The following is a 27193-nucleotide window of genomic DNA, read 5'->3' on the forward strand; positions in this document are numbered from 1 at the left end:
TACAAAAATAATAAAAAGAGAAGACCACTAAAATAAAAATAAAATTGAGAAGCTGCGCTAGCCAAGACAAGCCTACAACTGCATGACTGCATGACCAAATGCAGTGTGATTTCTCGGATGAAAGTCTCAAACAGGAAGGAAAAAAGGATATGGGGGACACTGGCTGAAAACTAATACAATTTGAATACAAAGAACAAACCTCTGTTAATAACAGTGAGCTGGTATTCATTTGTTAACTCTAACAAGTGCAACATACTATATGGTAAAATGCTAGAAAACTGAGCATGGCATATACTAAAACAATACAATATTCATAAATTTTTATACTTAAGTTACAATACAATCAGGGTGGTTACACAGAGAAACCCTGTCTTTAAAAAAGAAAAAAACCTAGGGGCTGGAGAGATGGCTCAGAGGTTAAAAGCATGTATTGCTCTTGTAGATGGTCCAAGTTTGTTTAATTCGCAGTACCCATGTCAAGCAGCTCACACCACCCATAATTCTAGTCCAGCTCCAGGAAATCTGATACTTCAGGATTCTGATTGCCTGAATTCATATGTATTGCCCCACAGAGACACATATACGAACAGTAAAAATTAAAGAAGTACAGAAAATTCAAGGAGGGCCTAGGAGATGACTCAGTCTACACAGTGCTCACTGCACAAGCATGAGGGCCTGAGTTTGGAACCATGAAGAAAGCCAAAGGTAGCTGCATGCACCTGTCATGCCAGCACTGGGAGGAGAAGCAGGAGGAGTCCACTGGACAGTCAGTCTAGCCTAACTAGGGATCTCCAGGTTCAGTGAAAAGACTTTGTCTCAGAAAGTAAGGTAACTAATGTGGTGGTACATGCTTTTAATCCCATCATTTGGGAGGCAGATCTCTAAGTTTCAAAGCCAGTCTCATCTATATCGAGAGTTCCAGGGATGTAGACCAGCCTGGAATGTAGAGACCCTGTCTCAAAAAAAACAGGAAGAAAAATAAAAATAGATGGGGGAAAGGGAAGGGAACTAGGAGCTGGAAAAAATAGACCAAGATATATTGTACACATGTATGAGACTGTCAAAGACTAAATAAAATACAACCCTTAAAAAAAAAAACAGCAATCTTCCTGCAAGATATAATGGTGCAATAGTAGCACAAATGTTCTGGGAGCAACCAACTACCTCACCTCACCCCAGGTTGGATTTAAGGCCCACTGCATTTAAGATGGAGCCTACACCTGACACAGCTTAAGTGACCTGGGACTAGACAGGTCACAGGGAAAATTTACTACTATTATTCTGTTAAAGGAACACAGCCATAAAAGAACTAATGACATGTTGCTATACCCATGGAACAAAGCATCACTCAACCCTCCTAAGAAAAGCTTCTTCTTTCAGTACATGATTATTAACAGAGAGACAGACCCACAAGTGGACAATGTGCAGAAAGTGAGTGACTTTGGAGCACTCAGACCTAAATGGGATGTTGCAATCAAACCCCTCCCCCCCCCCCAAGACTCAGAGAACTATGCAGAAAGATTGTAAGAGCAAGATGTAGTGGTTGACTCCAAGGAAACAGCACCTTCTACACACAACAAGGCTGATACACATATGAATTCAGAGACTGCGGCATCAGTACACACAAGACCTACATGGGTTCAGATAAGACAAAATCCCAGCAGGAAGAAGTGGACACAAAGTCCCACCCCTAACAAGATGCTATGTGCAAATGAGAGTTTATGTTATGTTAGCATAAATGTCAGCAATGGCATGTCACTGGGTGTATCTATCACATTTAGGGCAAGTCTCATGACCAGCGGTAGATCAACATAAAATAAACTTCTTAGCATTTTGTGTGTTTTAGTTTTGGTTTGGAATGTTTTGATTTTCATTTTTTGGGTTTCTGCTTTGTTTTTGAGAGAGAGAAGAAAGAGAACATGAAGCTGGGTAAAGAAGAGGATAAGGAGGAACTAGGAGGAGTTGGAGGAAGAAAAAATATGATCAAAACATATGGCGTGAAAGAAATTTTAATTTAAAAAAAAAACAGAGGTAAAACATCAGAGAAAGTCACCTGACATACACCTCTATCATCACATGTGGGTGCGCACGCACACACCCACACACACAAATTTTATAAAAATAAAATTTACCAGACAGTGATGGCACACACTTTTAATCCCAGTACTTGGAAGGCAGAGGCAGGCAGATCTCTCCGAGTTCAAGGCCAGCCTGGTCTACAGAACAAGTACCAAGACAGGCTGCAAACCTACACAGAGAAACTCTGTCTCAAAAAACAACAACAGAAAAAAAAAACAAAACAAAAATAGATAAATTTTTTTAAAATGGCAAAGAATAGTGATTGTGGAAATGATAAATACACATTTATAAGCCGGGCAGTGCTGGCGCACGCCTTTAATCCCAGCACTTGGGAGGCAGAGGCAGGTGGATCGCTGTGAGTTCAAGACCAGCCTGGTCTACAAGAGCTAGTTCCAGGACAGGCTCCAAAGCTACAGAGAAACCCAGTCTAAAAAAAAATGTGTGTATACACACACACACACCCACACCCACACACCCACACACACTTATATAAAGAATGGAACAAGGAGCCGGGCAGTGGTGGCGCACGCCTTTAATCCCAGCACTCGGGAGGCAGAGGCAGGTGGATCTCTGAGTTCGAGGCCAGCCTGGTCTACAAGAGCTAGTTCCAGGACAGACTCTAGAAACTACAGGGAAACCCTGTCTCAAAGAAAAAAAAAAAAAAAAAAAAAAAAAAAAAAAAAGGAACAAGGACTGGTAGCCAAAGATTATTATTAACCATTTTAAAAGAAAATTTAATTTTTAATTGTTCTATGTTCTTAGATATACATATGCATTATAAATTCATAAAATAGATTTAAGGGCTACAATGTTCTCAATGAGGGTCAGAGAGTTGGTTCAGCATGGGTTCCTTCCACTGACCCTCAAGAATGGAGTCAGTATCTACATGGTAGAAATTGCATGGTATTGCTCAGGCATAATACATGTAGCATTTGTCACACAGAAACCAAGGTATGATAAAAAACAAAATAACAAGTATTCCAAAATGTGTAGACACAGTATCAAACAACATCTCCATCCAATAGGAATACACTGGGCATCTATGATACCACTCTACACACCTCGTACACACAAATAAAGACCACAACCTCGTGGAGTTAACATTCAAGTGAGCAGAAAAAAGCAGTAAACACACACAGTAAAAGATGAACTCTGTTGTATGAGGAAACATGCTGCACACACACAAAAAAAAAAAAAAAAACTAAAGCAGGGTTCAAAAATCCGGAGATTCCTAGAAACACGTGGGAAGAAGCAAGTAGGTTGCCATTTTCAGTAAGAGAAGAAGAGCTCACAAAGCAATGACATCTCATCAAAGATCTAAAGATGGGCCGGGCGGTGGTGGCGCACGCCTTTAATCCCAGCACTCGGGAGGCAGAGGCAGGCGGATCTCTGTGAGTTCGAGACCAGCCTGGTCTACAAGAGCTAGCTCCAGGACAGGCTCTAAAGCTGCAGAGAAACCCTGTCTCGAAAAACCAAAAAAAAAAAAAAAAAAAAAGATCTGAAGATGGTCAGGCAGGCAGTCACAGGTACTGAGGAGGGCAAGGGGAAGTGCTGTCTAGTCCATAAGTAACTCCTCAACAAAAAGAAAGTACAGCGTTCAACTTCCAGTTCTGCAGCAATACTTTTAAACACTTTGCTTTGAGACTCAGGTAATTCTGTAAGTGAATGTATTCCTGCATACCTTTTTCATTTCATTTTCTAAATTTTCTTCCTCTTGACCTTCAGACAACCTTCTTCTCAAATCAGCTATTTCCCGCTCTGCAGTTTCTCGATACTGTGCCCACTGTGCTCGCTCCTGCTCCAGCCTCAGATGAAACTGATGCTCATAGTCACGAACTGTCTCTATAAAACATCACACATTCCATCCATGTCTAAGCATCATGGAGCAATATCAGTACACTGAAATTGTTTAAGCTATGTAAAGAGCTTGAGACAAATTTTTGGAAATAAAAAATTCTAGTTCTTATTATGAATCGAAATAAGGTTTTTATTACTTCATCATCATTATCATCATCATTAATCTTCACAATAGACCTGCCATATGCTATCTGACAAGAAACCCTAGGGAAGGTTCAAAGTATAGCTTTCAACTTCCATCTAAGACCCACTCCCAAATCCATGTTCTCTGGCACTATACTGAGGCTCCCCAAACAAATACAACATTTCATTATAACCAAATGAATGTGCAAGGAAATAAATACTATTTCTGGGAGATTTCATTAAAGCCTAAGATTCTAAATTGAGACAAATTCTATAGTTTTTATAAAATAACTTCAGATGTTTAATACAGTCTTGAAACATCACCTGACAGGCACTACTGGTAGTCCAACAAATTTTACTCCTTTTTTTTAAAGATTTTATTTATTTTTATTTTACATATAAGATTGGGTGTCGCCTGCCTGTACATACTGCACTACGTACATACCTGTTGCCTGCAGAGGTCAGAAAAGGATGTCAGAGCCCCTGGAATTGCAGTTACAGACAGTTTAGAGCCACTCTGTGGGTGCTAGGAAATGAACCCAGATCCTCTACAAGAGTAACAAGTGCTCTTAATCACTAAGCCATCTCTCCAGCCCTTCATACTACTAAGACCAAGCTTTGGGAATTTACAGTGCTCAATAAAAATCCTCCACTTTCTGGCTGAGTAAATAGCTTAGTGAGATCACTTGCCTCACATGCGAATGGCTCTGGATTCGATTCGATTCCACAGCATAAAACTAAATACACAGACTTACATACATGTTTCAATTTCCTTTAGTTAAAGCTGACCACATACTTGGCCAACAAACTGTGAGGAAGAAATAGCATGAAGATGTCTAGAAGAAAATGACTTATCTAATATAGACTGGAGGAGGTATAACCATTTCTCAGCCATGAAGCAAAGATGAAATTTTAAAGAACATGGTAACTATATAGAAGCAGACAGACAGAAAAGTCAGGGATATAGGTGGAGTCCCAGAACTATTATGACCACCCCTAGCTTACCTAGAAATGATTGAGAAAAAAGGAATCCCTGTACAGATAAACCAGTACAGCCAGGCTTATTACATAAAACCAGAATAACCCTTAGTGACAGCTACAGACTCAGAAGCGGAGGTACCCTTAATTGCATCCTCTCAAAGAACACTATGTAAAAACTGGGATACAAATGCAAAGCCCCCACCCCAGGGACAGGTCAGCAGCCATTAGCTATCATTTGCAAATACTGAATATTCCAGGATCCCAAAGATTAGGGTAACACCTTGCTTCATTTTGTCATCATTCTCAACAATGAAGTAAGGAATGAGGCATTTGTGAGGGAAGGAAAAAGGCTACACACACTATTACACTTCCTACAGACTCAGGCTGGCATTTCATAAAGTCCAGCTTAGCTTTAAGGACATTCTTGTCCATTAAACAAAGATTTTACATACAAAGATACATTATACTTAAAAATTGAAACAAATAAAAATCCAGATTTAAACCCTGCTTTAAATCTTATGAGTTACTACAACCTTCATTTAATACATTATCTCTCAACACTCACTGTACGCCCTCACTATGAGATCTGTTGAAGACACTGGTGATGTATTCATCACGTTACCTCTGGCTTCCCTTTCATCTGACATCTTGAAGATGACAAAGCATAAGCCACAAATGAACACAAAATGTACTTTAAGGTCATTTGAAAATGGAGTCAAGCATCAGAATTTGTTGATCTTACAAAGTCTAAAACCTGATCTTTACCTTTCATTACAGCCTGAAGTGAAGCAACCTCTTCTCTCCACTGCCTTTTAACTTCATCTATAGCTTCTTGTTTAGTATTCTCAGAGACTGTGGCAATTGCCTTGATATTCTCCATCTCTGCCTGAGCCTCCCACAGCTGTGTCCGAAGGTGACCCAGATCATCCTGTGCAGCTTGCAATACTGCATTTTGCCTCTTCAGATCCTCTGGGAGAAAAGTAAAAGATTTTCCATTAATGTGTAGTTCACTTTATCAGACTCAAAAGAAATGAAGAAACTAGATTTTAAAATGCTAACAGATTATGAAGGTATTTAAACAGAAAGTATAGTGGGTTTCAAAAATATTTACGAAGTGAGTTCCAGGACAGCCAGAGCAATTACACAGAAACCCTGTCTCGAAAAACCAAAATTAATTGATTAATTAAACTAATAACACACTGGAGAAGGTCACGGTTTTGCGCTATATTTAGGCTTTTACCACCCACTAAATGGACATAAAAAAACTTTTAAAATTTCTTTTAATGTGTATGTGAGTTTTAACTATACATGTATCTGTGCATCACATATGTGTCTGGTACCCTGGGATTCAGGAGAGTGCATCTGATTCCAAAGGCTGTAGCGGCATGTAGGTGCTAGGAACTGAACACAGGTCCTTTGGAAGAACAGCCAGGGCTCTTAAGCACTGAGCCATCTCTTTAACCCCAATAATCAAATTCTTTAACTACTCTGGTGTAAGTGTCCACATCCACAAATTGGAAGTTAAAGATGGCCACTTCCAGAGCTGTTGAAATGATAAAATAATGTACTATAAATGCCTGTAAGTACAGAAACTTTCAAAGAGTAAGTCTTCAAGACATACTGAATGGAAGAAAGCCAGACTGCATAGTAATTAGAGTTGATAGACCTATGACTACTCTCACTGGCAGTGGTGGCACATGCCTTTAATCCCAGCACTCAGGAGGCAGGAGCAGGCAGATCTCTGTGAGTTCGAGGCCAGCCTGGTCTACAAGAGCTAGTTCCAGGACAGTTTCCAAAGCTACAGAGAAACCCTGCCTTGAAAAACCAAAAACAGAACAAAACAAAACAAAAATACTATGACTACTATCTTAATCACTCTTTAAAATCTCTTAAATAGTAAGCTGATATCACATGTACACTACATGCCAAAGGCTAGATAGGACATATATTTGGTCATGACTTCCAAAAAAGATGTGTGGAGTCAGGAATGTACTTTATTGGTATAGCACTTGCCTAGCCTATGCAAGGTCCTGGGTTTGGTCCCTAAGCACTGCAAAGAAAACAAGGATAAGCTTAGTACCCCTCTATAGAGATGTGTCTATTTTCTCTTACTGCCAACTTTCACTATTCTCTCTATTTAAAAAAATGGCTGCACACTCTCAATCCTTCTGCCTCAGCCTCCTTAGAAACAGAATCTCAGGAGCACAGCACCATAGTTTGCTCATCTGTTTCTAAGGCAGAGTTTTCCTGATTTAGGAAGAGCACTGTGATAGTTAACCTTCACTTCAATTAGATGATGAGTCACCTAGGAGGAAACCCTTTGTCATGCTGTACTGAACTAAACTGAGAGGTTCAACAGAACAGGAAGGGTCAACCTGAATGTGGGTCCTGTTCTAAACAAAAGAAGTAAGCTAAGAGTCAGCATTCACTCGGCTCTGCTTTCCTGACTGCAGACCCAATGTGACCATGCCTTCCCTGACATAAGTCTACTGTATCTCCTTCAACCATGTCAGGTATTTTGTCAAAACAAGAAAACTAATACAGAACACTTATATCAAAAGTGGGTAGGCTGCTGTGATAACCCTGACCACATGGTTCACAGGTGTTTGAAACTGGCACATAGCAGGAATAGGGAAGAACTTCTGAGTTACAGAGTAGGGAAGCCTCAGAATGCTGTAACCAGAGCCAACTGGTTCATTCTGATGGGCATATGGGAAAACAGAATCCAACAGAAAGGCAGATTATGTGCCCACTCATAAATAGATAATAACTATAAACAAAGCACATTGAGCCTATAGTTCATAATCCTAGAGAAGCTAAGTAATAAGGTGAACCCCAAGAAAAACATATAGAGACCCACCTGGGAATTGAAAACAGACAAGATCGCCTGACAAAATTGGGAGCATGGGGGTGGAGGGAGAAGGAAGGGACAAAGGGGAAGAGAAGGGGAGAAGGGGAGGGTTGAAGAGAACTTGAGGGAATGGGATAGTCAAGATGGAGGAAGGACAGAGATGAGAGCAAGGAAAGAGATATCTTGATTGAGGAAGCCATTATAGGGTTAACAGAAACCTGGCTCTAGAGAAATTCCCAGGAATCCACAAGGATGACCCTAACACCCTAAACAACAGAGGAGAGGGGGCCCAATCTTGACTTGCCCTGTAGTCAGACTGATGATTATCTTATATATCACCATAGAATCTTCATTCAACAACAGATGGCAACAGAAGCAGAGTCCCACATCAGAGCACTGGACTGAGCTCCCAAGGTCCAGTTGAAGAGTAGAAAGAATGAGAATATGAGCAAAGAGGTCAAGACCATGAAGGGTTCATCCACTGAAACGGTTTACCTGAGCTAATGGGAGTTCACCAACTCCAGCTGGACTGGGAAGGAACAAGCATAGGACCAAACTGGTCCCTCTGAATGTGACTGACAGTTGCATGGCTGGAACAGACTGAGGGGCCACTGGCAGTGGCACTGGTATTTATCTCTATTGCATGTACTGGCTTTCTGGAATCCTATTCTCTTTGGATGGATACCTTGCTCAGCCTAGATATAGTAGGGAGGGCCTTGGACCTTCCACAAAGCAATGTGCCTTATCCTCGCTTAGGATTAGTTGGGGATGGGGTGGGAGGGTGTGTGGAGGGAATGGAAGGAGGAGGAGTAGGAATTTGGACTGGTATTTTAAAAAAAAAATCTAATAAATTTTAAAAAAAGACAGTATTCTGAGGTGTGAAGAACAGTTCAAGTTTGGGTTAAAGACCATTTTTAAGAAGGTGATGTTTGACTCCAACCACTGTTCAGACCACATTCCTGTAGTAGCCTTTTCTCTCTCACAGATACTAAAAGGTACCCTTACCCCATAAGACATGGAATTCCCTAGCTAACAGACTTGTAGGTACCAGGGCCTCTCAACTGGGAAACTGAGCTTACATCAAAGTAGGTGTTGGTGGCCACACATCCTGCTCCCCACCCCCTTCCCTAACTCCTGGCCTGCCTGGGAATAAGAATAAAATGAGAATAAGAAAAAAGCTGCAGGCTAGTGTTGTATACACCCCAATTCCCCACATACTCAGAAAGGCACAAGAGTCTCCCACTTCTGCCACAGGGGCATACTACGAATCCAGTCTTCAAAGATGTCTGTCTTTGGTGCTACGGCCTGAACTCTCCTTGGAGACCCCACTGTGTATTAATAATTTTTCTAATTAACTCTTTACTCCTCAGTAATCCATCTTGGTATTCTTTCTGACACTCCCGAAACCTTCAAATATTCATATTATGTCTTAGTAGAAAGTCTAATCCTACCCCTAATATCTTCAAACCTCTTCCATCAGAAGTAGTACCCTTTCTGCTTTCGGGTCATTTTATATAGTTTCTGTATGAAAAAATATACACATTTTTGTCTTTTTTCTGCCCTCATTACTCTCTTAAGACCCTTCCTCCACTGAGATTTCTTTTCCTTCTCCCTCACAGTCTTCTACTGCCATGCCATATATGTCACATACACACGCACACACCCCACATGAGAGACGATCTGATACTTGTTTTTTCTGAGCAAGGATGTTTTATAAAAGGTGCCCTTTATCAAGTCGGCAAACTTCCCTTCTGTTTCTAGGATACTATTTTTAATCATGAACAGGTGATCAGGTTTACAAATTACTTTTCCTTCATCGACTAAGAAGTTTGTGTGTTTTGATTTTTATCTTCTGTTTTGTTTGTTTTTTGAGACTGGTCTCTCTACTACTATGGTTTGGATAGGTATAGACTCATGTGTTTGAATTGCTTGGCCTATAGGGAATGGCACTATTAAGGTGTGTGGCTTTGTTGGAGAAAGTATGTCAACTGTGGGGGCTGGCTTTGAGGTCTCATATGCTCAAACTACACCAGTGTGGCACACAGTCTCCTGCTCTCTGCAGATCAAGATGTAGAACTCTCACTCCTTCTGCAGTACCATGTCTGCCTGCAAGCTGCTATGTCCTGCCATAATGATAATGGAATAAACTTCTGAAACTCTAAGCAAGCCCCAGTTAAATGTTTTCTCCTTTATAAGAGTTGCTATGGTCACGGTATCTCTTCACAGCAATTAGAAACCCTACCTAAGACAACTATGTAAGCTCTGGCTGTCCTAGAACTCTCTATAGAGACCAGGCTGGCCTCAAAATCACAGGGACCCAATTGCCTCTGCCTTTAGAGTGCTGGACTAAAGGCAGACACCACCATGCCCAGCCTGGTTTCTATCCTACTGACTGTAATTTATACTACAATGATTAAGTGTTTGACCAACCTTACAATTCTATGATGAGGTCCAATTGGTTACAATCTTATTCTTTTACACTGTTTGATTTTCAAGCATTTAGACATCTGCATTACTAAGAAATGAATGAGTTAAGCCGGTGGTGGTGGTGGTGGTGGTGGTGGCGGCGGCGGCGGCGGTGGCAGTGGCAGTGCACGCCTTTAAGCCCAGCAGAAGCAGGCAGTTCTCTGTGACTTCAAGGCCAGCCTGGTCTACAAGAGCTAGTTCCAGGACAGGCTCCAAAGCTACGGAGAAACCTTGTCTCAAAAACAAACAAACAAAAAAAAAAAAAGTAAAAAATGGATAAAAGTGTTGTGATAACTTGTTTTCATCTTTTCTAGGTTTTTGTCTGAATAATATAACTTATAGACTGTCCCTTGAAGTTTTTTTATAAAAATTTGGTAAATTGATACTAATTCTTCCTTCATATTGGATAATATGGATTATAATCAATATTCAATAACACTAAATATTTTAATGTTAAATAATATCAGTGAATAATTTTCTAAACATAATTCTTCAAAAGGGGGAAATTTTTAATTTTATAACTAATCTCTTTTCATTTTATTTTGTTGTACTGCCTATGATGTGTTGTGGGATAATCCTTCCATATACTGTGAATATTTATTACTCTCACTGGTTGATAATAAAGCTGATTTGGCCTATAGCAAGGCAGAATAAGACTAGGCAGGAAAGCCAAACTAAAAATACAGACAGGAAGAGAGTTCAAACAGAGAAAGATCCAAGCAACCTCAGGGAAGCAAGATGTTAGAGGACAGGTAAAGTCATCAGCCACATGGCAAAATATAGATTAATAAAAATGGGTTAATTTAAGTTGTAAGAGCTAGTTAGTAATAAGCCCAAGCTACAGGCCAAGCATTCTATAACTAATATAAGCTTTTGTGTGTTTATTTGGGACTGGGTGGTCGGGACAAAAGAAAAGCTCTACCTCCATTTACAATGAGGACCTCTGGCAAAATAATAAAGTACTAATGATAGAATACAGAAGTTCCTTAAAAAATTAAAAGTAGAACTGTTAAGTACTCCAGCTATAACAGTCCTACTTGAGGCTAACAAATGCTTGGTTTGACTTTTAATTTTTCCATGTTTTAATTAACAAATATTAACTGTACATTAATTATGCATAATGAGTTTCACATCATTTTCATACATGCATATAATTTTGACCATATTCTCTCCCCTTTACCCATTCTCATCCCCTCCCATTCCTGATCACCACCATCCTCTTCCGAATCATTTCCCTTTCTACTTTTGTCTTTATTTCTCTTTCTTTGTTTTGATGATCCAAGAACTTAAGTTTGTCACAAGGACATATGCTCAACTATATTCATAGCAGCATTGTTTGTCATAGCCAGAACCTGGAAACAACCTAAATGCCCCTCGACCTAAGAGTGAATAAGGAAAATGTGGTACACTTACACAATGGAGTACTACACAGCAGAAAAAATAATCACATCTTGAATTTTGCAGGAAAATGGATGGAACTAGAAAACATTCTTTTGAGTGAGGTAACCCAGACACAGAAAGACAATTATCACATGTACTCACTCATAGGTGGTTTTTAAACATAAAGCAAAGAAAATCAGCCTACAAACCACAATCCCAGAGAATTTAGACAACAATGAGGACACTAAGAGAGACTTACATAGATCTAATCTACATGGGAAATAGAAAAAGACAAGATCTCCTGAGTAAATTGGGAGCATGGAGACCTTGGGGAAGGGTTGGAGAGGGGAGGGGAGAGGCAGGGAGGGGAACAGAGAAAAATGTAGAGCTCAATAAAAATCAATTTAAAAAAAGAAAAAAAAGAATATAACCAAAAAGTTTGTCTATTAGTTTCTTCTAGAAGGTATTTTTAGTATTATCTTTATTTTACATATATGAGTATTTTGCCTACATGTACATATATTCACTGGGTGTTTGTCTGGTGCTAGCAGAGGCTAAAAAAGGGCATATCTGCTGGAACTGGAGTTAAAGATAGTTGTGAACAGCAATTCAGGTGCTGGGAACCAAATCTGGGTCCACTGCAAGAACACCAAGTGCTCTCCTCAGCCCAAAAGATATTTCTTAAGACTCTTTAAAGAAACTTTTGTCCAAGTGAATTGGAATGGGTTTTGGTGGGTTTTTTTATTTTTGTAGTTAAATTTATCAGTTTCTCAGCTGTGTATAACTTGTGATGTCCAAACATTTCCTGTTTAGTTCTCTTCTAACAAGCACAGGTCTATCAGTCACTTCTGTGACTGTGCAGGTGACAATGTTCTCAGCATTTATGTACATCAAAGATGCACTTTGTTCTCACAACTCAAGAACTCAGCTAAACATTAAAATTCTAGGTTGACAATCATTTTTATGTACCCAGATGATGTTATTTCACTGTCTTCTGTCAGCTGAGAGGTTAATACGGTACATCCTGGGTTCTGTTGCTATAATGATGCTGCTGTTCAAGCTCTTGCTATCCACCCCTCAGCAAGTCTCCAATTCAAGACCCTTCTGACTCCACCTCCCAAATGCTGGACTCATAGGCACATGGGTTATTCTCTACTTTTGTAATTTGTTTGCAAGTTCTCTAATAAGTTTCTCTTATATATCTTTATTTCTTCATTGTTTTAACTGTAATTTTAAAAATAATCCTTGTTTCATACCCTATCTAAGCAAACATATGTTACCTGGACCACATACAGAGTCCTAAACCAAGCTTTTCACACTGAAATTCTAATGGCATCAGAGCACTGTAAATATGGCCACGCGTGAAGTCCCTGGACAGCACTGGAAAACTCGACCTCCATTTATCGTTTCCTCCCACAGCCTTTTCTGGAGCCTCAGAGAACAGGGCTCGCAAACACTCCAAACCAAGATTTCTAGAGCATGAACACTGCTGCCATGCTAAGCACTGACTGAAGTTGGCTAAAGGAAGAGTGCACAGTAAGAATACCTTTTCAAAGTTTAGTAGAAAGTCAACAAAGCTTTCTGAAATTTTGTAATATTTCAAAGTCAGCTTGAAAAAAACTGCACCCTAAGACAAAAACTGGCAGCAAAAGAAGCTAAAAAGCCACCTTATCGTCTTTTATTAGTAGTTCTCATCACTGTTTGCGTCAAAAAACTCAGTGATACTCCAAATAAATGCAAGCCCAGCAAGCACAGTAGCAGCAAAATTGTCCCTTCCAGGGGAAAAGCAGTATTTGGAATTCTGAGTCACCTTGACCTATTTCGCTGAGAGACAAAGACTGCCGAGCACACCAGCACTACACTGCACACTGTTTATGCCTGTGATGGCCATAAGGACGGGCCTCCACCTTCATAGGAGGTGTGAAAATATAAGCTGGTACTTGAAAAAAGTTTTAAATTTGATTTTTATTATGATATGGGTACGTGTCCAAGATAAAAACTAAGTAATCAAAACTGATGTCTTAGATAGATATCACATATGTTGCCTTTAGGAAAGTTACCAAGAAAGGATCATAGAATTCCTTTTTGTGGTTTCAAAACAAGGTTTCTCCGTGTAGCCCTGAATGTCTTGAAATTTGCTCTGTAGACCAGGCTGGCCTCGAAGAGATCCACTTGCCTCTGCCTCCCAAGTGCTGGAATCAAAGGTGTGCACCACCACCACTCTGTACCCCCAACCGCCCCATACCCCCACTCCATCCCCAGTTTAGAGCAAGTATTTTTAACTAAGCTATATCAAAGCTGTTTAATTCAGATATAAAACTGATAACACGTCAGACATGAGAGGCTGCGGGCCAGTGAGATGGCTCAGTGGGTAAAAGCACCTGCTGTTCATGCCCGATGCCTTAAATTTGATCCCAAAACCTGAGAAATGGCAGAAGCAGAAACTTAGCTTCAAGAAGGTGTCCTCTGACCTTTGTATGCATGCACTTGCACATGTACCCACTCCCACACACATAATAAAAGAGAAAACCTAAAAGCTTTATTTGGAAAAAAAAGGGGAGGAATAGAAAAAAAAAATCAAACAATCTTTCAAAACTAACTTCAAATTATTGAATAAACTAGGACACAGGTTCAACTGCCAGCATCCACAAGAAAGCTCACAACTGTCTGTTAACACTGGTCCCATGGGACCCTATACCCTCTTCTGAGCTCCATGGTCACTAGACATACATAGTACACAGACATATATGCAGGCAAAGCACCCATACACGTAAAAATAAATAAATAAATTTTAAGGTTTTTTTTAAGGTTTTTTTTTAAAGGCCAGGTGGTGGTAGTGATGCACACCTTTAATCCCAGCACTCAGGAGGCAAAGGCAGGTGGATCTCTATGAGCTCAAGAACAACCTTGTCTACAAAACAATTTCTGGGACAGCTAGGGCTGTAACACAGAGAAATCCTGTCTCGAAAAACCAAAAATCAGGGCTAAAAAGACGGCTCAGTGGTTAAGAACACAGACTGCTCTTCCAAAGGACCTGGTTTCAATTCCCAGCACCCACATGGCAGTTCACAACTGTCTGTAATTCCAAGATCTGGAATACATGCAAGCAAAATACCAATGCACATAAAATGAAAAATAAATTTTAAAAAAACCTGAAGAATCTGTAGAGGATAACCAACATATTTATGTGAGAAGTAAAGGGAGAAAAGAGATGGCATTACCCATGACCATACTCAATTTGAACTTAGCATCAGAGAAATACCAGAAGGATCTTATGTGTGTATGTGTGTGTGTGCACGCCTGCATTAAATGTATTACCAGGTCATCTTAACACTACATCATTGCTCAGAATCTACCTTAGAGACTAGGATACCTGAAGAATAAAATGCTTGCCTAGAATGTACAAGGTTTCACGTCTGATCTCCTGCACAGCAAGGAAAAAGGAGGGTACTTGTTGACAGAGGTTACTGTCCTGCCCAGTCCCAAAGCTCTTCAGTCCCAAAGAAACACACAGAGGCCTACATTAATTATAAACTGGTTGGCCTATTACTCAGGCTTTCTTATTAACTAATTTTTACATCTTACAGTAACCCATAATTCTTGTCTGTGTTAGCCACGTGGCTTGGTATCTTTTATCAGCAAGGCATTCTCATCTTGCTTCCCCTATGTCTGGGTGACAACTGCAGACTGAGCCTTTCCTCTTCCCAGACCTCTCTTGTTCTGGCTGCCCCACTTCCTGCCTGGCTACTGGCCAATCAGCACTTTATTAAACCAGTACAAGTGACAAAACTTTACAGAGTACAAGACCATCGTCCCACAGCAGGTACTTAACAAATTTTCATGAGCATATGTAAAAGAACCAGAGACCAGGAGCGCATCAACTTGGTAGAGTGTTTACTTGGCATGCAGAAGATCCTGGGTTCAATACCCAGCACCACTTAAACTAAACACAGTAATTACTGCACATCTGTAACCCCAGTACTTGGGAATAGAGGCAGGAGGGTCAGGAAGAGTCTAAGGCCAGCTTGAGCTACATGAAACCCTAACCTGAAGCAAAGGATGGAAAAGGTAAGGGGAAAGGAAAGTGGGAAAGAGAAGAAGGGAAATAAAAGGGAGGGGAGGAAGAGAGGAGCCGAAGGAAATGAAAAGAAGGGGAGGGAGGAGATGAGGAGTACAGGGTTAAAAGAATGTGCCACCACATCTAGTTGTAAGCATAGTTTTGTTATAGAACTCTGATAAAATTATTTTTTAAAAGACTTTCAAGCCCAAGATGTTACTTAGGAATTTAAGATATAGCCTAGCATGGATGAAGCCTGGGTTCAAACTTGAGTACCAATCTAATGACCTGGCACTCAGGAGGTAAAAGTAGGAAAATCAGAACTTCAGAGTCGCCCTCAGTTATGTAACCAGTTCAAGGCCAGTCTGGGACACACAGGAATCTATCTCAAACAAAAATTTTCAATTACAAAATACAAAAGATACTGCTTTAGACTAGTGACTCTCAAAATGTGCTACCTAAACCACTAATAACAACATCTCCAGGTAACTTGTTAAAAGTGCAAATTATGGGATCCCAGAGTCCTAGTAAATCAGAAACTCTGAAGCTGAATAACTTTGGAAGCTTGTTAAAACACCAACCATCTGACCCCCAGACCCACATCCCAGTTTCTGACTCAGCAAATGTGAGATATGACCCAAATTTGTGCACTCCTAAGAAGTTTCCCAAGTAAGCCTGATGCTACTGCAGCTGTTCTACAATGACACCATGGAAACCATCTCTCTACTGCTTCTAGGCCAACAGCTAGAATCTAAACACCTCCCCTGACCCTCCTAAAACAGATCCCACCAGAGATATCTTACTTATACACTCATCTTTAACAACTGATAATACAATGACTCTATATGTTTTTCTCACCTTCAATTCAACCTACCTAAAGAACCACATGAATTTTGCTCCCATTGTATGCCCAGCACCTAAATACAATGTATTCCACAAAGCAGGTACTCAACAGTGAAATGTCAGTTTCTACAAAGCATAGCCAGGGACTACAGTGTTAAGAGCAGCCAACTACAACTAAATACCACCAATGTCAGAAAATAAACAAATCTTAATGATGCATTTTCCAACTGTTCCCTAACTATACTGAGAACCCTAGTTCCAAAAGCATTTTATTTTTATTATTTCTCTCTCTTTCTCTCTCTCTCTCTCTCTCTCTCTCTCTCTCTCTCTCTCTCTCTCACACACACACACACACACACACACACAGTTTATTCAATCACCAAAAAAACCAGTGTACTATCTACTATCAGAAACTTAACATTTAAGACAGTTTTGGCAGGGGAGTTGGGAAAGAGACTGGTGAACTTACCCTCTTTAGCCAAATATAGCTCCTTAAATTTTGCTCTCTTTTGATTAAATTCTTGCTCAAGCTGCTGCTGTGCACGTAAAAATTCTGCATTAATTTTTTCCAATTCTGCTACCCGTTGCTGAAGAGAAACTGGAAAAAGAAATACTAGTTAACAAGTAATAAATTTTTTTACATATAGGTTTTAAGACTAATCTAGTCACTCAGTTAAACAGTTAGATACATATGGAACTAGTAGGGAAGCTGAAATCCATTATATTCCAGGAAACTAATTTTTTTAAGAAGCCAGACACTTCTATTAGACTGTGATACACATACTGTGAATGAGTCATATAAAATGAAACAGAATCACAGAGAACAAAGCCAATTTCAATACAGGAGCTCCCAATGCTCTTTACAACACTGACAGAATGTTAATCCATGGTTGGAATTGTTAAATATTGACTTAGTTAAACTACTTATCCCAAAGCTAACCCCACTGTCAATGTTGCTACTTTCTGTTTCTTTGTTATGAGCAAAATTTAATGTGCTTCCTGGCTAGGAAAGCCACAACTGGAACTCTTCTTCCAGTTCCAGAAGAGCCATTACATTACATGGAAACTGTTACCATATGGAAAGGACAAAACCTGTGGTTCTGTGTCACAACTCTAACATGGCAGATCATCTGTTTTCAGATAAGTGTTGGCTACAGTCTGGCAAAGTGTAGACATATTCCTTACAAAGGGGCTCAAGATTTGGCTTTCAGACTGTCTATTCTGGTCAAGGTCAGGGCTGTTTTGGCCACAAACACAAACCCTTGATTCAGCCTTAAGGCTATCAATATAATCCCTTCAGGAGATATAGATCAGCATTAGCCAACCACTACCCAGTTACACTGGCCAGTCCACCGTACACCACCATAAACCCCATAAACTGTGGTGATCTGCCTTTCTCTGAGCCACTCCTTACCTCAAGTCACTGATAAATTCACAACCAATTTTATAACACATATAGAAAAGGCTAAAAAAGTGTACCAATGGTTAGAACTATAGCTCATTTTTTTCATTTTCTTTTCAAAGTTCTCTGCAATGAGGCTATTTCTCTAGCAAATTCTAAACTAAACCCTATATTAGTTCATTCCCACACCCCTAGGCTAGCGTCACTATTTGATAGTTTTAGTACAACTCACAAACGGAAGAGGAAAAGACGCTTTGAGCTCCGTGCTACTAAAGGCAAAGAGTCATTCTGAGGTACACCTACAGTTAGACAATGACACCTGACCATTTGAGAACTTTCTTTCTTTCTTCTTTTTTCTTTTTCTTTCTTTCTTTCTCTCTCTTTCTTTCTTTCAAGAAAAAGGAGCTAGTAGAATATATCAAATGGCAGCCATGTAGAATATATGAAGGGTAACTTTGGAAGGAAGTAATCATCTAAAATCATAAGGAAATTTAGTCCCTGAGTTCCTTATTTCTGCTAGTACTTATTGCTAAATCCCAATGGTTAAATTAATGGCTTTTCCACATAACACTAAAATTACTGACACTGCCAACTACTACAAAGATAAACAAGGCCTCTGAAAATGAAGGAAACCACCATTCCATAACATACCTGCACTTCAAAATATATTTTTAAAAATACTATGCAATGCAGCAATTTAAAAATGAAAAGAGAAAGAAGACCCTTCGCTGATACTTTTTCCTACATCCCATCCCACCCATAGCTTCACCAAACCACAAACATACACAAAGTTCATGCTATTCACCATTATAGTTATAAATAATTTAAATTAAATAAAACTAATGAATCAACAAAATAAAAAAATACAACCCTTAAATTACAGCCAAAGCCTGGCATGGTGGTTTATACCTGTAAGTCCAGCACCTGAGTGTCTGAAGAAGAAGGGTTACCATGAGTTTGAAGCTAGCCTGGACTACAGAGTGAGACACTTATATAAATTATTTTTAAAATATATTTTCAGCAAAACCTCATGCTTTCACTACTCCCTCCTCACCCTGGCTCTGACCCACACAGTTCAAATCCAAGTCCACACCCACAAATCTGACTGGCTCTCTCCACTCTTTAAGAAAGACTGCAATTCCAGGAATCATGATCCTTGAGAGTGTACCAATAACTCCCTTATTTTCATCCTGTTCTTGTATAACTTTCAAAAGAATCTATCCAAGTACTCCAAGCATATTGCATTTCTACAAAACAGAAAAGCCAAAATAACTGCTTTTCACAAGCATGCTTTTACAGTCACACCAAGAAAAGTCAATTTACCCCAAACAGGCAGAAGTTTACAAATAAGTGTATCATAATGTGTTAGCAGACAACCACAATGAAATCAAACAATGTTCATCAAATGGAAGTGCTCTATTATTTTTATAACATGGTGACTAAATAGTTCACTGTGATTAGAATATAGTTCAAAAAGTAATTAACAGCCGGGCGGTGGTGGCGCACGCCTTTAATCCCAGCACTCGGGAGGCAGAGGCAGGCGGATCTCTGTGAGTTCGAGGCCAGCCTGGTCTACAAGAGCTAGTTCCAGGACAGGCTCTAAAAAAGCTGCAGAGAAACCCTGTCTCGAAAAACTAAAAAAAAAAAAAAAAAAAAAAAAAAAGTAATTAACATGGAACACAGGGAAAAATTATAAATGTTAGCTGTCATTTTAAAACTACAGGTATTTAATGGGTAAAGAAATACAGAGATGGCCAGGCAGGGGTGGTACATGCCTTTGATCTCAGCACTCAGGAGGCAGAGGCAGGCAAATCTCTGAGTTCAAGGCTAGCCTGGTCTGCAGAGCAAGTTCCAGGACATCCAGGAATATACAGAGAAATCCTGTCTCAAAACCCATACCACCCCACCCCCAAAAAGAAAAAAAAATACAAAGATCAAGTTACTCTGTAGCCACAAAAGACTAAAAGTTACTCCTGATCTGATGATTCTTACTAAATTCCATGCTTACTGATGTCCAGGTCAAAACCCTCCCTGCTATATACAAACTAATGTTACCACCACCTCCAACAATAATGAATCTATTGGGAGTTAGCCACATAGAGTTTCAGTTCACCAGCTTTCACAAACACAGCCCAAACATTATTACCTTTGAGTACTAAGGGGGAAATCGTCTGATGCCAAGGCCACCTCATTTGCTTGCTTGCTTGCTTATTTATTTACTTATTTATTTATTTATCAATCAAGGACAGGAAGAGGGGAAGGACAGGGTCTTATCACAGCCAGCCCAGGCCAATCTAGATTTGTTATGTTATCAAGGCTGACCTGGAATTCAGTAATCCAGCTGCCACATACTTGGATTAATGGTGTTTGCCATGCCACCATGACAAACTTCTGTGGCTCCATTCATTCATTTATTCATTCATTCATTCATTTTGGTTTTTCAAGAGAGCAGCTACTTTTAATATTTGCCATCCAAAGAGAAAAATGACTGCCATTTACTCAAAATGTCTGAATTAAGCAATAATAATACAGAAAGAAAGGGAGGAAAATAAAATCATAAATAAGGAGAAGATCCAATAATTCTCACATATTTGATCTTTCCTACTTTTCCTGTTGTTTACTGAGACAGTCTCAACTCTTAGTCCTCTTTCTTTTCCTCCCAAGTGTTGGAATTGCAAGAGTGGACCATCATCAGCTGTCTAACTTAATTTTCCCTAATTTTAATATGAAGGAATGAGCAATAACTTAAAACTCCAAGTTGTGTCCTACTATATACATCTAAAAAAGAAAATATTGAGTTCAATGAAGAATTAGAAAGAGGGAAAAAGCAATCTGGGTCAAATTTTACTGTAATTGGAAACTTTTGTTTGAAGATTTTCCTCAATGCAGGAGGGAACGGGGAGGGAGAATCTGAACACTCCCTGAAACCACAAGTCTTGACTTGTACTGTTGTCAGATTTTTGAATGAAAGTACTACAGGGTGTGTGCTCACAATTCAGCTATTCACAAGTCTAAGACAAGAGGACCACTTCAGCGAAGGAGTTCAAGTATAACTGGGCGACATAGCAAGACCTTGTAAGAAAGAAGGGAGGAAAGGAAAGCAGGAAGAAGGGTGAGGGGGGAGAAAAAGCATAAAATGAAATTATTAGGTATGGTAGGTATATCCATTTAATGGGATACCAAAGCCATAAAATGTATATAGTAAATGAAATGAACAAAACACAAAATTATATATGGTACAATACGAACCATGTAAAACTATAAAACAGACTGGAAGGAATATGCCAGGTCATGGCAGTGGACAAAGTAGCCAGGCCACACATTTGCCACGCATAACTAGGAAAAGAAGCTCCTGCCAACATCAGCCTAGATTATGGCATGCAGCCATCAGGAGTTGGCAGAGCAGAAATTCTCTAGGCAACTTGGAAGGGCAATGCATATGGCCAAGGACATCCTGAGGGAAACAAGGCTGCATTCTGATGAGCTGAACTAGGTACCAGAGTTGAACTGTAAGATACCCAGCAGACCACAGAGCTCAAGGAAGAATGTACAAACAACAATAAAAAGAGCATCAAACACATCACAAAAAAACACAAAGTAAAGTCAACACTTGGGGTTGAAGAGATGGCTCAGGGATTAAGAGTGTTACCTGCTCTGAGAGAGTCAGTTCCCAGCATCCCCATGGAGATTCAAAACCCTCTGTAACTCCAGACCCAGGGGATCTGATGTTCTCTTCTGATCTCCTTGGGTCAGGCACATACAGGGTGCACATACACACATGAAAGCAAAAAATTCAGACACATAAAATAAATAAATCTAAAAAGAAATAATAAGCCAGTTGGTGGCAGTGCACACCTTTAATCTCAGCACTTGGGAGGCAGAGGCAGAGGCAGAGGCAGATGGATCTCTGTGAGTTCAAGGTCAGCTTGGTCTACAAAGCAAGTTCCAGGACAGCTACATAGATAAACCCTGTCTGGAAAAAAACAAAATTAAAACAAATAAACAACATAAAAATAAATAAAAAATAAACCTCCTATGTCAGGTAAGAGGTACAGCTCCATCAGCAGAGAGCATGCCTAACATGCACACATCCTTGATGTTACCAAAACCCAAGATACTGAGCATGGTGGCAGAAGCCTGTGATCCCAGTGCTTGGGAAGTGAACGCAGAAGTACAAATTCAAGGCTAGCCTTGGCTCTGCAGCAAGTTTAAGACCAGCATGAATTATAAGAAACTATGTCAAAAAAAAAAAAAAAAACCTGTTTTAGCTAGTCACGGTTAAATCTACCACTAAGAAGGCTGAGGAAAGCTCAAAAAGTCCACCCTACCCTGAGCTATATTTTGGGACCCTGTCTCAAACAAACAAAATCCTGGAAGCGGGGGAAGATGGCTCATAGGTAAAAGTACTTGGTACACAAGCATGAGGACCTGAGCTCAAATCTCTGGCACCTGCATGAAAGAACCAAAAATTTTAACACTTGAAGACAAATAAAACAACGCTTATGTTGTTTACCATAACTGAACCTGGGTCCTCTGCACAGGGGATCTGGTACACATTTTTACAAAATGGTCATGAATTCCTGACCATGGGAGACTTGGTAACGAGGCCTTCTTCCAGGTCAGGCAGCAGCAGCAGCTCCTGGAACATGACGTCTGAATGGCGCCAGTGCCTCTGGGAACAGAGGTGCTGTACACCAGCAGAGCTGCACCAAGCTGTCACCTTCGCACAGGACAGTATGAGACACACAGGTCATAATCCTCCAAAGCCTCCTTACGAAAGGACAAAGCCAAGATGGTCCCTCGGAGATGGTAGCTTTCCTTGGCCATCGTTATCTATGATCGGGACAAATGCCTGCACCTGGTCTGCTGGCCAGCTCAGCCTGCTTCTTCTACACTAGCATGATCTCAAAACTTCACTCAATGGGCAGAAATACAAGTTCAAGGGCTTGTACCTCTCTCAGATGAAACAGCCCAACTTGCTAACAAGACTCTAGGCTCTCACACTGTATCTAGAAGTTTACCCATGTAAACAGTCAGACAGGGTGGTGTGCCAAAAGCCGGGAAGGCAAAGATGGGAGGATCCTTGGACTCAGTACTGGCTAGCCTAGCTGGTAAGCTCCGAGCCAAAGAGAGATCCTGTATCAAAGAAGACAGACAGCATTACAGAGGATGATACTTACATGCACACATGCAAATATTTAAAAACAAAAAAATAAAAATCCAGGAAAAGGCTGAGAGCTCAGGGGATAAAAGTGCTTGCCACACAAGCCTGACAACCTAAGTCTGATCTCTGGAACCCACAAAAACCAGATGTGATTGTTTGTATCCATAATCTCAGCACTCCTAATTTGAGATATGGAAACAGAAAATGGGCTGGAAGCACACTAACCGACCAGATAGAGTATACAGAGCAGCAGAAGCAAGAGAGGCCTTGCTTCAGGAGGGTGCAGTAAGAACACCAACTCCCAAAAGCTGTCTTCTGACTCCTACATGTTTGCCAAGGTGCACATCATCATCATCATCATCATCATCATCATACTTACAATCCAAGAGGGGGCAAGACTTATAAATGAAATCCTAACATCAGCAACCATGGCCTGTGGAAGACAGCACATCTACATATTAACGTCTTCCACTTTTTTGCTAGCTTGGTTTAGCTTTGAGATGGCTTTCAGGCCCTAGTTGTCCTGAAACTCAGAGATCTACCTGCCTCTGTCTCCTGAGTGCTGGGATTAAATGCATTAGTTTAAGGCTAATTATTTTTTATGTCTCATTATTTGTGTTTGAGGATTTAAGTTTAAATCAGCCAAAAAACAATGTACTCACATAACATCAATTCTCCATCACTCTAGATACACAATTCATAAATAAGAATTGTTAATAAAAATCTATCTCATATCAATTCCTTTAATATAAAATAATTGGTTTAGGATAATCTGAAGTTACTATCATTTACAAGAACAAAAGCCTGCTGCAACATAAGCTACTCTTCAGAACCATGTCTAATTAAATTGTAAGACAAATCAATTTCCCTGTATGCAGCTAACACAGAAAATGCAAAATGACATTTTTATTCTCTCTACATTTGTGCTATAGCAAGACTACACTGTAGTATCAATTCTACATTAGGAATTACTTATCAGAAGTTCATAAATAAATAATAATAACACAAAGGTTATATTTTATTTACAAGGAAATTGAATGCATTATTTATGAACTTTTCAGAACTATCAAGGTCATAGGCAGAAAGAGAATAGAATTTTGATAAATAGCTATCATCCTGCCTACATGTAGGTGAAGATTTATCTAAGGATGGGAACATGAAAACTAAAGAAGTTTCAAGGAGAAAACACAGATGTTAACATTTGCTGGGTAGGGAAAATCTCAGCACTACAAAAGATGATGATTATAACAGGCATTAATAATTAAGAATCACCTATTTGTTGGGCACTGGTGGTGCACACCTTTAAGTCCAGCACTCAGGGGGCAGAAGCAGAAGGGTCTCTATAAGTTTAAGGCTAGCCTTGCTTACTGCATAGCTTGCTCCAGGCCAGTCAGGGATCCATAATGAGACACCCTTCTCAAACTAAACAAACAAACAAAAAAATCCCATATTTATTAGGCATCGCAAAATAGTTAAAGAAACAAGCTCTGGGATTGAATACGAATCTAAGGCTCAGTTCTACCTCTTACAAGCTGGCTCTTTCATCTCTGAAAGCAAGAACTAATGTTAGTACAATCTACCTTTCCAGGGTACATTTCAAGGCAAATGGCTATGTGGTAATCAATAACAAAAGTCTTAAATACTAGGCAATTTCTCCACTAGGAATTTGTCCTAGGGAAGAGATCATGGATATGTATATAAAGATATCATTCCAGAAGTACTAATACCCTCCTTTGTCTACAGTCTCACTTCCCAAAGTTTCCAGTACCAGTGGTCAAAGAATCATATGGAAAACACCAGAAACAACTCTGAGTTTTAAACTGTAAACTCTTTGAGTAGCATAAAGAACTCACACCCTCCCACTCCAGCCTACCCAGGATGTGCATTGTCTTTGTCCCCCATATCCACACGCTGTATGCTACCCATTTGTTACTTGGGTAGCTATTATCACATGCTTCTGCTCATATAGCCCCTTATTTACTTCATAAAGGTGTCAAAGCAAAAAGTAGTATGTTGGCAATTTATGGGAGCGAAAGGAAAGTAATAAAATGCTGCCTTTAGGCAAAAGATTAAACGATATTTTGAGAGAGCTAGAGACCACATTTACCTAACTATTACATTTACCCAATTATTATACTATATAATTGTTGTTTTATAATCAGTTACTATTAACCTCATACTGTGCCTAATCTGTATTTTAACATAGGTATATATGAATAAGGGAAAAGAAACAGACTATATTGGACTCATTATTACTCTTCTTTTTTTGTTGTTTTTGGGTTTTTCGAGACAGGTTTCTCTGTAGCTTTGGAGCCTGTCATAGAACTAGCTCTTGTAGACCAGGCTGGCCTAGAACTCACAGAGATCCGCCTGCCTCTGCCTCCCAAGTGCTGGGATTAAAGGTGTGCGCCACCACCGCCTGGCTTGGGTTCTCACTTTTGACCAAACACCCCAGAGTCCTTGGATATAGGGGTATCTGGGGACTGGGGTCTCACTTTTGACCAAACACATATAAAAGAAATAAAAATTTTTAAAAGAATACTGAAACTTAACCACTATTTTTTTTTAAAAGAAGTTTATACACTCAAAAAAGAAAAAGGGTGGGCAGGGTATCTAATGTTTTTGAGAAATGAGTCTTTAGAGGTGTCAAAAGCATTACCAACATCAGTTCAAATGAAGTCTTACATTTCCCTCTATGAAAACCACTCCAAAAGCTAACTTACAACAAAAGCCAAGCTGAGGATAAAGTTTGTTGGGAGGCCCTGCTGGTCAGAGGTTGCAGTCTACCATGACCCTGCAGCTCTCTTCAAGCTCAGTTTCCTGCTATCAACCTGACCTTATCAGGAGAAGGTCTCTAGGTCCCAATACCTGACTTACCTCGTGTGACCCTTGACCTCTGCAGAACCGTTCCCCCTGCTGCCCATATGGCAATCAGACTAGCACTACTAGCTTTAAAATAGGAACGTGCTGTTTAATGCAAATTAGGTGATGCCCTAGCCACTGTTCCATCCTTTATTCCTCCCCACATTCTGGAATAAAGTTTAACTGTCTCACTGGAGTTGTCTCCCAGAAGGCATTTCCCACCATGCTCACAGGCCTTACAAAGTCTGTCCTGTTTCTGCCCCTGGTGGCAAACAGACTGTGAGGAAAAGTGAAGCCTACAACAGCTCAGTGGTAGAACAGACATTCTAGAGTGTGCAAGGCCCTAGAGTCAATGTCCAGTATCACCTACTACCCCATCCCTGAAAAAAAGAGCAAAGAATAAACCTGAAAGATCTATAACAAACAAAAATAAAGGGCTCTATCTTCTGAATGTAAAGAACTGAGGTATAATTTACAAAGAAAGAAAGCAAATGGACAATGTCGGTTTTTAAAGGCCAGTGACATTTACTCAACTAAAGCTGACACGATGGCAATGAAAAGAAAACTCACAGCAGCCTGAGTCTCAAGTATTGGGGGAGGAGTGTTTCTCAAGACAGAGTGTCTGTGTGGTCCTGGCCGTCCCGGAACTCGCTCTGTAGACCAGGCTGGTCTCAGACCCACAGAGATCCACCTGCCTCTGCCTCCAGAGTGTTGGGATTAAAGGCGTGTGCCACCAAGCCCAGCTTCTACTCAACTTTCATTTATTCAACTCAGAAGCAGGAATGATGCCACTTTTAAAAAGATTAAAGAAGCCGGGCAGTGGTGGTGCACATGTTTAGTCCCAGCACTAGGGAGGCAGAGCAGGCAGATCTCTGTAAGTTCAAGGTCAGCCTGGTCTACAAAGCACATGACAGTACAGCCAGGACTGTTACACAGAGAAACTCTGTCTTGAAAACACACACACACACACACACACGAGATTGAAGGATTACTTAATACAATTAATACTTATATTAACTTATATTAATATAGTAATTGTAAAGATGCAAGGGTTGAAGAAATGGCTCAGCAGTCAAAAGAGCACACTGCTCTTGCAGAGGACAGGGCTCAGTTTTTAGCACCCATGTC

At 40.0% G+C, this 27193-nt stretch overlaps 1 protein-coding gene across 1 annotated transcript in view; it reads right to left on the reverse strand.

The window, feature by feature from the left end:
• Positions 1 to 27193, reverse strand: part of Rabep1 (rabaptin, RAB GTPase binding effector protein 1) — a 113102-nt gene that overhangs the window by 70585 nt on the left and 15324 nt on the right. The window contains exons 2-4 of the mRNA XM_038327748.2: positions 17107 to 17235; positions 5806 to 6009; positions 3761 to 3921 (exon numbers count right to left, since the gene is read on the reverse strand). Of these exons, the coding sequence (XP_038183676.1) occupies positions 3761 to 3921; positions 5806 to 6009; positions 17107 to 17235 (494 nt within the window). The remainder of the gene's footprint in view (positions 1 to 3760; positions 3922 to 5805; positions 6010 to 17106; positions 17236 to 27193) is intronic.

The sequence above is a fragment of the Arvicola amphibius genome, chromosome 4, assembly GCF_903992535.2.
Source record: "Arvicola amphibius chromosome 4, mArvAmp1.2, whole genome shotgun sequence".
Taxonomy (NCBI): Eukaryota; Metazoa; Chordata; class Mammalia; order Rodentia; family Cricetidae; genus Arvicola; species Arvicola amphibius.